This window comes from Idiotropiscis lumnitzeri, chromosome 7, assembly GCF_059441095.1.
Source record: "Idiotropiscis lumnitzeri isolate Australia: NSW breed Sydney's pygmy pipehorse chromosome 7, RoL_Ilum_1.0, whole genome shotgun sequence".
Taxonomy (NCBI): Eukaryota; Metazoa; Chordata; class Actinopteri; order Syngnathiformes; family Syngnathidae; genus Idiotropiscis; species Idiotropiscis lumnitzeri.
This window is the reverse complement of record NC_142397.1, coordinates 10954575-10968345: the sequence shown is the minus strand read 5'-3', so window position 1 is coordinate 10968345 and position 13771 is coordinate 10954575. Positions and strand designations below refer to the sequence as shown.

At 40.0% G+C, this 13771-nt stretch overlaps 1 protein-coding gene across 5 annotated transcripts in view; it reads right to left on the bottom strand.

Annotated features, from left to right (window-relative positions):
• The window catches only part of gramd1bb (GRAM domain containing 1Bb), a 63659-nt gene that overhangs the window by 39410 nt on the left and 10478 nt on the right, over nucleotides 1–13771 (bottom strand). Inside the window, exons 1-2 of one of the 5 annotated variants that reach the window (XM_088300078.1) lie at nucleotides 12332–12745; nucleotides 9356–9399 (exon numbers count right to left, since the gene is read on the bottom strand). The exons of 3 other annotated variants lie outside the window; for them this stretch is intronic. In XM_088300078.1, the coding sequence (XP_088156204.1) occupies nucleotides 9356–9399; nucleotides 12332–12346 (59 nt within the window). In that variant the 5' untranslated portion in view covers nucleotides 12347–12745. Of the gene's footprint in view, nucleotides 1–2788; nucleotides 3285–9355; nucleotides 9400–12331; nucleotides 12746–13771 lie in introns of those variants that run through there. One more of the 5 variants, XM_088300079.1, reaches the window with a different exon arrangement.

The following is a 13771-nucleotide window of genomic DNA, read 5'->3' as shown; positions in this document are numbered from 1 at the left end:
GTATACTAAAAGTGGATAGGAGTGAATTTTTAGCAGTACTATTACCCCTTATGTCCATGTAAATAATAAATATACATCCCCCAGAGAGCCATTCCCTGAGAAAAAATGTTTTATTCTGCATATATACCAAGCAACAGGCAGTAAAAGAAACTGTGGACACTCGGGATCAGGCTTTACAGGGTTAATTTTTTGCTGGGTGGAGCTCCTATCAGAGAACCAATAGGAGGCATACACTCATGGTACTTTCCCGCCTCCTCATTAGCATTTAGCGTAACTAGTGCAACTAGTGAGCAATTTGTGTTTCACTAGTTCTACGAGTGAAAATTTGGACATCAGTAGTTTACTAGTTAATCCAAAAAGACAATTTCACCAGTTAACTAGTGAGCAGGTTGGCATCCACTAGTGCTACTAGTGAACATTTTGGAACTCACTAGTGGAACTAGTTCAGTCAAAATCTTTCACTAGTGTAACTAGTGGATATTTGAGGCATCACTAGTTTACAAGTAATTTTTTTTAGACTCACTAGTTAAATATCAAGACTTCAAGGGACTTTCACTAGTGAACTAGTTGATGTTTATCTTTCACTAGTTAACCAGTGGGTATTTAATTTCCAACTAGTTGTCTAGTGCATGCGATCATAAGTCACTAGTTAACATGTTAGAATAATCCATGTTTAACTAGTTAACATGTTGACGCTTTTGTGACTTACCTGTTAGCTTGTAATACTTTGAACATTACTAGTTTGGTCCAGTGGGCCACTAGAGCATAAAAAAGATGACTAGCTGGGAATTTGGCACTACTAGTGCGCATCTAGGTGTCACAAGTTAGACTTCTACCAGCACTAGTTGAACAAAAGACTCACTAGTTGCTAAAAATGAGTCACTTGTTAGAGTTTCTGTGCAACATGTACGACAAAGGCATCACTAGTGTGGCTGAATGTATTACTAGTGCTGGAAAAGACCGCACTAGTGAAATACACAAATGTGTGATATCAAGGATATGGAATAAATGCTCAAACGGCTTGCCATAAGTGTGTGCGTGCGTTTGTGCGCGTGCGTGTGCTAACGCGAGCATGCGTATGCGCGTGTACACTGAAGTCACAATGTGTGAATTGGAAGACCGGAGCAATCTAGTACTGCGAGACTTTTGTAAGCACATATCAGTGGAACGGGCAACAGTGTGCACTTAGCCATAAAAATATTTGACAAAAAATGATAATAGTTGAACAGCTGCATAGAGGAAGTTCTAGCGTTTTTAGGATGTCATGGTGATGTTCGGTCAAAACACGTGATAAAATGCGGGATTAATAACTTTGAAGTAGTGATGGGAAAATGAAGCTTCAAATTCGCTTCTTGAACCATTTGTTGTATTTTGGAGTCCTGTAGAGATGACACTGTTGGTTTAAATAAAGGGTTTAAAAAAATGGCAAGTCAGTGTGCTTTCAGCCCAATGTTGAACAGAGAGTGCCCTCTGCTGGAGTCCAAAAATACTACAACTGGTTCATAAAGCAGATTTGAAGCTTCATTTACCCATCACTACTTTGAAGCGACTGGATCCGTACTAAAGAAGAAACCAACAGGGAGACCAAGAAGCGTAGTAAGATTTTGACATTATATTGATAATGTGATGTACAGTATTATTATTTCTTATAGATTATATAGTGACGGCCTTCAATTAAACCTCGATCGCTGTATCCGGATTGTTAGCACTGATATAAAATAATCATGAAATTATTACATCTAAAATGCTATTTTCCCTTGCATTGACCCAACTTTTCGGGTCAATTTCCACATGTAAATCTGCCATTTACACACAAAAAATCTAAGGAATGTTTGCATTTGTGTCTTGAGATTGAGGATGGAGCTCAATCCAACTGGATTCAGTCCAACCACAAAGGTCTGCACATTTACGAGGTTACGCAACAGTGTGGCAGCCAGACAGGTCACCCTCCATGTACAAAAGGCAACGCGACGCTAACAGATGGTGCTTCAACTCATGCCTATCAAGGTGATTAAGGGATAGCAGACTCAAGCCTAACAGCGTTTGTGTAGAATGGACGCCCGAGACACACAAACCATCAAGAACACCGAGTTTGCCGACACAACACAATTTCAATCAATCTCATTAAGCTCATCAAGCCCTGAGTGGGCACCAAAGAAGCAAGCGGGACGCATGTTGCCGAAACTGCTCTTCCTCTCACTTTTCTTTTTTCACCCCCCCCCCTGCAGTGCTCTGTAATTTCTCTAAAAATACCACGCAAAGAAGAGGAGGAGCATAAACAAACACAGGGAGGGGATGATGAAAGAAAAGAGGGCAGCTGGAAAAGAGTGGGGTGAGCCAAGGCGGAAAAGTGAGCCACCTGGATGTGATTGCGTGCGTCCATGTGAGGGATGACGGCGAGCATGTGCCTGCCCCTATTATTTGATTTTTTTTTTTTTTTTCCCCTCAGCCACGTGAGCGCCTCTCCTCAGCTGCTCTGTGCTCATCCTGAGCCCACCAGAGGGGAGCTGAGCGAGGTCACCACTGTCACAGCCTGACAACAAGCGCACATGTCCACACTGGATGGATGTCAGCACGAACACACGTTGATAAAACCGATGGCGTGCATTCGATTGTCCAGTCAGTCTTGCACGACACTGCATCATAAGTTAACGCTTTACACTACCACAAGAGTCTAGACTGTCTGGGTTGTTCATTGCAAGCACGACTGCTTTAAACGTGCACAGCTGCAATGAGTACACAATTAAACACACGAGTGGCATGCCCCGCTTTTCATTTTGCTCCTTACCAGGCGAGCTTGAAGCTTTTCATCAGTACAACGAGGTGAGTCTAATGTCCATAGCGTGTTGCGGGCACCGGGCTCCCCGTTGATGCCGCTGCATGCTGACTGACAGCCTCCACGATCCTCACCTCCCATGCACGCAAGGAAAGCAAAGCGACAGTCTGCCGACAGCGAAGATATTTTTGAGGCGACCGAAATCCACGAGGATTTGCCTCGCTTCCCGTTACATTCTGTGCCGCAGTGCTGCGCGCTTGTGCCAAAAATTCACATGCATTTTTTTTTTCCTTTAGTTTTCCCTGAGGAGAAGCAGGTGACCCAGCAGTGCGACGTTCCAAATGTAATCTACAGCATGAATTGGAAGAGTTAGGAACTGCGCAGGAAAGCAAACGCGGTCGATCCTTCTAATATCCAAGTCTCTGACTCCGAGCGTTCCCAGTTTGCTGGCTCAAACTCTCCCCCATCGCTCCCTCAGCCTCTGCCTCTGCGGATGAAAACTGCACTTGCTGTGCTCACAGTGAGCAGGCGCAGGATAGCTCCCCTCCCCCTCCGCCTCCCCGAACCCCCCTTCCCATTCTGTCTCTGTCCACTTCCCTAGATGGCTCCCTTTCGCTTCTTTGCAAGATAAGCCTGCTGACCCGGAGTGCGGGACGGGAGCACTGATTGTAACCGTCGGCCATCCCATCCTCCATGCTGAGTATGAGAAGGGTATTAAGAGCGGGACCTGCTGCAATTCTTCCCTTTTGTATCGGGCTCCAGTGTCAGTCGACAGTGTTAATCTCCTAATGTGATCCCATCCAGAATACACCAGAGCAATGCATTTTTGATGAAAACACTTCAACTAAAAATGATATTTTACTCTTGAGCACTCCATCTCTAATCAAATCAGTAGCTATAGCGGTCTGTTTACCAAGCTATATTTGTTAGGGATTAACCTTTACAGCACCACAGTCGCGCTGCCAAATGAAGCAAGACTTGTTTAATCTACAGGTCAGAGCAGTCAGAGAGTAATGATCCACAGATTCTAAGAGACGCTGTCATTAAAAAAAAAAAAAAAAAAACTTCGACACTACAAGCATATTACTCATCGTTAGCTGTTAATGAGGCTAATGCATGAATGCTAACTAACTAGCGCACAGTGAAATAAAGTCGAACTCTATATGAGGGACTATTGTAACTGTTTAGCATGGATTGATATTGCGACTGATGGTATTTCAGTCGTTAGATTGACATTTTTTTATATGTAAAGAAAGATTTTGCATTATATTCATCAATCCATTTTTTTATAACATTCGACATCATGAAGAGTCATGGGCGAGCTGAGAGGCGCTGGTTGCCGGCATATCACAATGCTGAAGTGATGTCAAAATGCAGTGCAGTAGGTTGCTGTGGAGTCAGTCTCATTTTTTTTTTTTTTTTTTTTTTGGGCTAATGAAGCGGCGATTGTTAGAAGCAACTCAGATTATTATTCTGCTCAATATGACAATGATTCACAAGCAGAAGTTCTGAACTTTCAGAAACTCATTTAATTGCTAAGGTTGTACACTTATTTCTGCACTGGCTTGCTCATGTTCCTAAACAACTAATTAGATGAAAATATTTAGTTTGATTTTATTTGGCTTTAATGTTCAACGTGATTAAATTTAGTGACCAACACTCGTTCCACCATCACCCATCCATTTATTATATCACTTGTCCTCACTCCAGTTGACTTTAAACAAGAGGCGGGGTACGCCCTTGAATGGTCACCAGCCAATCACGGGGCATAATCTTTATTTTGTGATTTAACAGAAAAAAGTAAAGCATCTTTGACACAAATATTATTTCCAATAGTCAATTAAGATAATATACTAGACAAATGGCCATCCCTAATCTGATTGTATCACACTATTATGATCCAGTTAATCGAGTAAAGCCGAGAGGAAGGAGAGAATGAGAGACTCTCTCCAGGCCACATCAAATCAGAAGAGACACGAGGACACCATCACATTCTATTGTTAGTCAACGGAGAGACAGCAGGGAGAAGAAAGTGAGGAAAAAGGAGGACAAGATGGCAGTGTGACGCAGGGAGATCTTCCAGCAAGAGCAGAGTAAGTCGTCTCACACAAAAGCCATCTGGTGTCCACCTCGTTGTGGTGTGCTAGCCAAGCCAACGAAAGAATATTTCCACCCGAGGTGCACCAGGACAAAAAAGCAGAATATCTTAACCCACTTGTCTTACTAATGACACATTTTACGTTCAAATATAAAAATAAGCAGACAGAAGCATTGTTCTTCATATCAGAAAAATAAAGCCTAAAACGTGCACATATTCTTTTGTCACATATGTGGCACGTGATACTAGTTGTGTGTTCAGCTTGTTGGAGAGAAACGCAGACTAGTGCTGAACGGACAGCTCCTCCACCGAAAAGTCAAATAGTCAAATCAGTGTATTTTCTCCTCACTGATGCCCTCTGTTGGCTAATTTACAATGACATTTTATCGACGCCCACTCCTTCCGCTTGTTTTCTATACTGCTGATCCTCACAGGAGAACTGGAGCTGATAGCAGATAACTTTGAGGGAGAAATGGCGCATGGCCTGGACGGGACCAGCAGGTTTTTTTGAAACACAGGGAGAAAATACGTGCTCCACTCAAAAAGGGCGGAGCCTGGACACAAACTCACATCTTCATTTGTACACCATGCCACCCAATCTGTTGAAACAACATTCAATCACAGGGACTAAATGTAAGAATAGAAACCGGAAATGTTGCCATCCCTATTTCAACGAATCACTTTCTTAGAATAAAATATAGACGTGATTATTCTGCATTATTCTTCGCTATCCTTCAACCCTAATCCATCCCACTTCCATTTGAATCCTAAAAACAAAATACCCGATAATCTGAATTCATCCCTATATTATGTTTTGCAGGATTTTATGCTGATGTGAAGTGAATTCCACACAAACAATTTACTCAGATCCTGCGATAGTCTGATGGCCAAATTGTGGATGCGTGACAACAAAATGACATGATTGATAATGATGCATGACATAGTCAGAAACTATAAGAGCGACACTTCATGATCAGATCCTGCTCCATCTAAAAGCTAAAGTCAGATGCAGACGCCTGCTGTGTGAGTGCCACGTGTTGCATGAATAAAAGAACAAAGCACTAACATTAAAGCTCTCACTTTAAAAGGGGCCTTCCTTCCATTCGCTGGTTCAGCAGCAGCAGCCGCCGCAGCAGCAAACAGGATGAAAATAGATTCTCAATAAACCCCCATGGCTCACTCATCGTAATTATAACACAAAGAAGAATGGGGGAGGAGACGAGAGGAGGTGAACGTTGGGATTATCAGGATTATTTCAAGCAACATAATGGAGATGTTGACAGAATAGTCCGACAATGAAGATTAAATACCTGTGGAGTGACAATGCAGCACTTTGTTAAGTAGCTTTATCTTTGCTACGAAATAACTTGAAACTAAACCTCCATAATATATTCAAAAACATAAAAACCTTACTTTGCCGATTCATCCAAAGTTATACTTTTATAATATCTTTAAACAATAAGAACACTTCCTAATTATTTACTCAACTGTAGTCAGTAAAGGGCAGCTATAATGGGAAATGTGTTCATTCTGAGAGGCATGGATAGTAAAACGCATTTCCATTATTAGGGATCAGCAAGTATCGACACCTGGTATCAGTATCTATCAGTATTAATTCAATCTATCGGTACCCTTTGATAATGGCCGATACCAAGCTTAGGCGCCCTCTTGTGGCCGTTTTACGATCAGCATGTCTGACAGATGTGCAACATGCAAATTCCGTATTTATATGTATTGTGTATGTGTAAAATTTATATTAATGTTTCATAGGTACTGAACTGGATGTCAATATTAACACAAACTAAAGTCGTGGATTGTTTAAAAAAAAACTAAAAAAAACAGGTGGCTTTTCGTCATTATCATACATTTTGGTCTGTGTTGTAACTCTCAATATCAGTCTCATATTTCTTTTTTTTTTATGTTTGGCTTTCCTGCGCAGCAAGTACAATGACATGACGTCATTCAACATAATTTACTGACTATGGTCATTTTGAATATCGAAACATGGGCAATTCAAATAACACTGAACAAAAATTTAGTATTTCCACGAATGAATAATCTTAGATATTAATTTCCTTTCCAGTTTTAATAACGCTTCCACCTTTCCTTTTAGTCCAAATATACACTTGAATGAAATGATGAGCTTGGATTCAATTTATAAGATTGTGTGGGTGTGCTTAGTGTCTGCCTACACCAATCCATGTGTTGCCATTGCCACTGTTTACAATTTTTACCTGCGGCTCAAGCTGTTATGCAGCACGAGTGAGTCATCACATCATGACCTTGAGCCCCTCCAATTTGCCGCGACACCGTTGAGAAAAGCGACACAAAAGGTAGCTTGTTGACTGCCCCTGAGGAAAAACTTCAGCCTTTAACTTTAATCCTTGCTTCCAGGTTTGAATGCAAATTCAGCGTGTTATAGGATGCGCATTTCGTTTAATGCTGTCCTGATATTAAGCGCACTATCTAATCAATAATAGGAGAAGGGATTTTCATTTAGATGAGGGGTGGGGAAACTTTTGGATTGGTGGGCCACAATGGGCTCTAAATTTTGACAGAGGGGTCGGACCAAGAGGAGATGGATGGATTGATTTTTTTTTCTCTCATCGGAGAAAAGAAATACATTTAATTTTAAATGAAAGTAAACAAAAGCATTACAACAAATTATAGGTCTTTGAAAAACCACAGTATTTAGAAAATAAAACATTTACAAGGATTATTCATTTCATGTCTTTCAAGTCCGGCGGGCCGGATTAAAACGTCTAATGGGCCGCATAGTTTGCCCACTTCTGATTTAGATGTAGATGTATTTAGAATTTTTTCACAAATTATTGCAAGGGCTATGTGCAGAAGTGTCGTAGAAAATTGTGTTTGAAGCCACTATTATTTTTATCAAAGATTTGTAAACTTTTAATACATAGTGCTAAAATATCTTGTCAGGGTTAGTGTTATAACTGATACATTCATTTTAGGAAAAAACTAGACATCTTACTCGCAGGGGGTAGAGTATATATTGAGTAGTCAGTGTCCTATTAAAATTGATGACGCTTTTTTTTTTTTTTTTACATATTATTGTATTATATGTTTATTTTGAAATTAAATAAAATTAAAAAAAACTAAAAGATATAAAATGCAAACTTGCTCTTTGCTAGAACAGCATATGAGCAAGAGCACATCGTCCCGCAAGATATAATAGTGGTATAGAAGTAGAACAATCAATCATATTGCAAAAGTTGATGGGATAAAGGCCTGGATGGCGAAATATTGACCAACTCCACTGTGTGACAATCAGGCCTCGCTGTCACAGCGACAACCCCGTCTGCACCACATATCACACGCTGATCCTGTCTGCAGCTTCAGGACCACATTTGGACCCTTGTCAGTCTTTTCAAGCCCCAATTTGGATGTAGAAATGTCACCAAGAAAGTAATACTAAACATGAAGAATCGCAAACCCGACTGAAAATTCGGTTTATCTGGTTGCTATGCCATTGTCGCCCACAAGGCAGTGACAAGGACAACACTTGAGCTATTTTGAACCTCGTGAATGATCCACGTCACTTGTGAAGACAAAGCAACAAGGCCGCACAACTTTCAAGCATTTCAGCATGTCTTACATCCTCAAAGCATTCACACTGGAAAAAAAAAAAAAACAGGATTACATAAACCCAAAATGTGCAGTAGAAGACCACAGAATGTTCATGTGACTGATTTAGGACATTACTTGCCCATGTTATGTTAACTGTAAATATTTTCAGTTATTTTGACATTTTCACAACATGTTTTTTTTTTCCCTGTTTCAGCGTCTACAAGTCCAGCTCCAAAATTGGTCATAAATCTCATGAAAAAAAAAAAAAAATAAATAAATAAATAACGAATCACTACAGTCCTTTTTAGGACTGATGTCATTTTACATGCAAAACTGTTAAGTGCCAATGTTAAGCTCATCCAAGTGTCCCTTTAACTTAATCGATGATTTGGATTGTTGACATCGTCATGATTAGTCGACTAAATGCGCAAATGGGTGGAGCTTCACTTTTTGTATTTTACGAGACTTTGCGGCGGTAAAAAGGGGCATTTGTGCGCCATCAAAATCTGGGCTGCAGGGAACACACGCCTGAGTATATCGTGCTTGGACAAAGTGGAAAATTAAATTAGGCTTACATTAGCATCGAAAAGGTCGGATGATGTAGTCGCAGACTGCCTTGCACCTCGCGAACGTGCGTCCGTGTTGTACCCCGAACCACCACAGAAACTTCAGGACATGGGTATAAAAAGGTCATTCTTATTGGCTGTTAAATTAAATTGTAGCGCTCATTCTAATGGTGGAACAGCGTATAGCATAGTCCAACGTTTCATGACCACAAGTCAATTTATTCAATAATTAAACGGAGCATATTCAAGACTTATAAATCTTTCAAGTACAAAATAATTTGCTTTATAACATCACTGCTTAATGTGTGGAGTATCATTATATCCTACCTTTGAGGTTTCCATATCAGTTTCTTCCACTTCTTTTGCTTGGCCTATCAGTGAGGGTACAGAAAAGTAAGTGAGAGGCCTTGGTACTGTTTATGATCATATTTGGGTAAACATTATAAGAAGTGAGCCTTAATGTTTATACTTTATACCACAGGTGTCAAACTCAAGGCCCGGGGGCCAGATGTGGCCCGCGGCCTCATTTTATATGGCCCGCGAAGGGCAAATCATGTTTGTCAACTTACTGTTTCTAACACATTTTCTTCACTTTTAACAACAAGCATTTTTTTTTTTTACCAATCCTCCCCTTTTAAAATAAATTGAACTGTTGAACAAACAATTACTTCCTGGCTTCTGGTTTCAAAACTTGCTTTCCATCAATTCTGCTGTGTGTATGTTATAACGTAAGGTGATCATACATGTATATATATATGGGTACACCGTCATGTTGACCCTCTGATTGAAACCATAACTACGATGTGGCCCGTCCACATAATTAGTTTGACACCCCTGCTCTATTACATGAGAGCAGATACAGAAAGGGATCGAAAATTCCTCAATAAAAACACTGCAAAATGATCATATTGTAACATCCTTCTTCGAATCACACCACATATTCAGTGATGTTACCAGAGGAACAAGCCGGACATTTTCCGTCATCTCTAAGTAAGACGTCACACACAATGACATGCATTTGTGTGTGTTAAATCGCATGGAGTGTGTCGAAGTAACACAGCCCCTTTCACTCCAGTGTCAGTGACTCAATAATAGGCGCCCACATGCATCATGAATCACTGTGATCACAGGCCCACAACTGCTCCTTCACCTCATTCTTCCATGTATTTTTTGCAGTGACACTCGGCCATGACATTTGATGCGTCAACATCTTTAGTGGCTTTTACGCCTGCCAGTGAAGCTCAAGATGCAAAATACTGTGTGGTCACTTAAATAAGAGGAGGAGGATATTTTTCATTGACCAAATTATGTCTTTATGACAAGTTGGAGGCAAGCTATGTAAAAGCCATTGATGAAGGCAGGGGTGTCAAACTCATTTTAGCCCAGGGGCCGCATGGAGGAAAACTATTACCGAGTGGGCCGGACCAGAAAAATCATGATCTATAACATGAAACAATTGCCGTCAATACTACGCAGATTATCGATATTTGCATGCTGTCTTGGGGTTTAGAGTAGTTGAATGTGTCACATTCATGTTTTTCCCCCCAATAAAACTATGAATTAAAAATCCAGGCTAATTCCTTGTTCAACTTGCTGTACTCATCTGAGCATTGCTTGTAAATATCAAGAATAACATTTTGAACGAAAGGCTTACGGATTGACCTCCACATTGAATTTTAATATACACATTAAAAATTCTGAGGTTTTGGTAAAAGTCCATTAAATTAAGGCAGCTGTTTATTCAGTTGTGCAGTACTTATTTTTTAGATTTCACTAAATCTTTCACGGGCCGAATTAAACCCGCTTCCAGGCCTGATGCGGCCCACGTGCCGTATGATTGACACTGATGCGTTAGAGCATCTGTAAGGTACATGAATCATGTCAGGTATGAAAGATGACACTAATATAGAGTACATGTTCGTTGCATAACGCACATGTTGTGGAACAAATTGCCCATCATCAAAAGACGCTGAAGACACGTAAAGAAAACGTGTTTTGGACTATTTAATTTTCATCCCTGCGGATAATATTACGGGGAGTAGTGTGTGTGTGTATGTAACATTAAAGTGCATTAACTTGTGGCCTGATTGTGCAGAAGACGTAAACATTAACGTAATCAGCATTTCCCGATACACTTTCAATGTGAACTCCACAGTGAGTCACTAAAGGCTTTGAGATGACTCAGCAGTGGGGGCCTGCATGCACACACATGGTCTGCGAATACATAATGCGCATGTGAAACACCACTGATGTCATGTGTGGATCAATTAATGCAGCAAGCACTAACTGCAACAAGAACATTGCAATATACTTTAGCTCTGATACTGAGTAACAAATAAAAATCAACGTGGCCTACCGTGCCCTCCATAATGATCCGCACCACAGGTTAAGATGTGTTAAAAGTCTTAAAATAGATGACTTTTTTTTTTAATTGCAGAAACATATTCTCATGCTGAAAATTGTAGAAATAGTTCACAGGGGGTGAAAGGGAAGTAATTTAATTTTCCCGACGACATGCTACTTTATGTTAAAATAAAGTGACATTTGGTACGAGTTCAGTTTGAATATTTACAAGAAACTAAACTAAAATGAGTAATATTGCGATGTAGTGCAGGAACAGACGACTACACAATCATATTAAAATGTTCAAACTGATGGGATGGAGTTTGGTTGTTGTTCATTGTTTGTGAAACTTATAGTATCGAAGGGTAAATTGGAAATATCCTCCCCTGTCCTCATTTAAAGAAAATTACAGATTTTCATAATATTATGACGATATATGATACTCTAACATTTGTTTTTTCATGAATTTTAATTAATTCAATATTCCAGATGCATTTGAGAAGTGAATATCATCTTGCATACAGAGATACATTCCCAGATGATTTAATGCCCAGAGCGGCACACACACAAAAAAAAGAATTAATAAAAAAAATTCACATCTCATTTATATAGATGGCAGATCTTCGGAAATACACACCAGAGTACCTGGTGGAGTAGAGTACAGTAGCTGGCAGAAATTACAGATAGTTATTAACTAATAGGAACAATTTCATTTCCCTCTAAGGAAATGAAACGTTTTTTTTTGTTTTAACAAAGCATTCGTCAAAAGTAATCATGTTGATCTGATTACGTCAGTGGAGACAAAACACATTTAATTCAGGATTATATAACTTGCTAGCCAATCTACCTGTAATTTAACATCATGCACCGTTTGAAATATTACGATTCAAGTCATATCAATAATGCAATCATACAAACAGGGTTACTGATGCACCAAGGCAGAAAAAAATTCAAGCTGACCTTCTGTTTGTGCATGGTGAACAGGTGGACACCATCCTGGCCTCTCTTCTCGCTCTCATGGCCTCTCTTCAATCACTTCAAATCTGCTCTTTTGTTGTCACTTGTCCAGAACACATCGCCAAGCCTAATTACGTCCCCTTGCTGCCTCCACAAGCAAAAATCACCTCGCAATGAACAACAAGTCCCAAGGATGCAGAAGTGATTCACCAGTTTCTTCTCAACTGAATGCTATAGAGGAAGCTAGACGATGGCCAGACAGCAAGAATGTTTCTGTCTCTGCACAAACGCATCCGAAAAGAAGCTGTTCTTGTTGTTTTAAATATGTCATTAATATAGACCAAAATAAATATTGGACATAATAGTTTAAATAAAGAAATAGGCAGTTTGTCGCACAGACGGTGCACAACCTCGTTTCCAAACTCATCAGTTCAAATGTGAGCCGCTGAGGCATGGATGAGCAGTCGCACAAGGGAGGACGGCTCAAGGATGCGAGTGCTCTGATTGGCTGGCCGGCGATGGTGCGTGTGTGGGAAGGTCCCTTTGGTAGGCTCACAGAGAATGGCTGTGCTCGATAAGGGTGGTCCTTCAACTCCTTTCATCCCTTCCTGGCTTCATCATGCTCCATACCCCTGATTCGCTCCCTCATTCTACCACCCCTACCCGAGAATGGGCAGCAAAGCAGATGAAACTAGGCTGCGACCGCATCACCAAATGAATCATTTTCAGACATAACTACCCTAGTTAAGATGGTGACCTATTTTTTGCCAAGACGTGCTCTTACATCATGGTCATAATAACATCATGCTGAGCTTGTGTGCAGCTGCAGCTGGACCCGCTGAGCGAGCGCACAGAGCTCACCGAGGAGGATCCAAACATTTCCAACAAAACACAGCAGATGTTTCTTAGCGTCAACAACCGCTTTCATCAGACACTTTATTAGGTACACCTGCACAATCGATTGAATTTTGAAATTGTTCCTTTATAAAGATTTATTTTGCTTGAGACTGGAAACTGAGTTTTTCATTGAACAATGTATGATTACTGGTGTAATACTACAGAGTTCTGGAAAAGATAACTAAAATAAGAAATGCTTTTGTATTGTTTTAAGTGTAACATTTAACAAAACCTATAAGAGTGACCCTCATGTATCAGGGGATATGTTCCAGACCATATAACAATAAAAACGGTTTGATTTTTTCCCCCACACCAAGACACTAAAAAATACATGTTTTAAATATTCATTAAAATAAATATAGTTGAACACACGCACACAAAAAATTAAACATAAATAAATAAATGGCAAGCATAAAATGTACAAACAATTTATTGTAATGTTCTCCAGCTGTTCTCAAGATGGCTGAAAAGTACAAGTAAACTTATACATACTTTCCCTCAGGAATAAGAGACAAACTTTATATGTCTGGGAAGAGCTTTATTTAG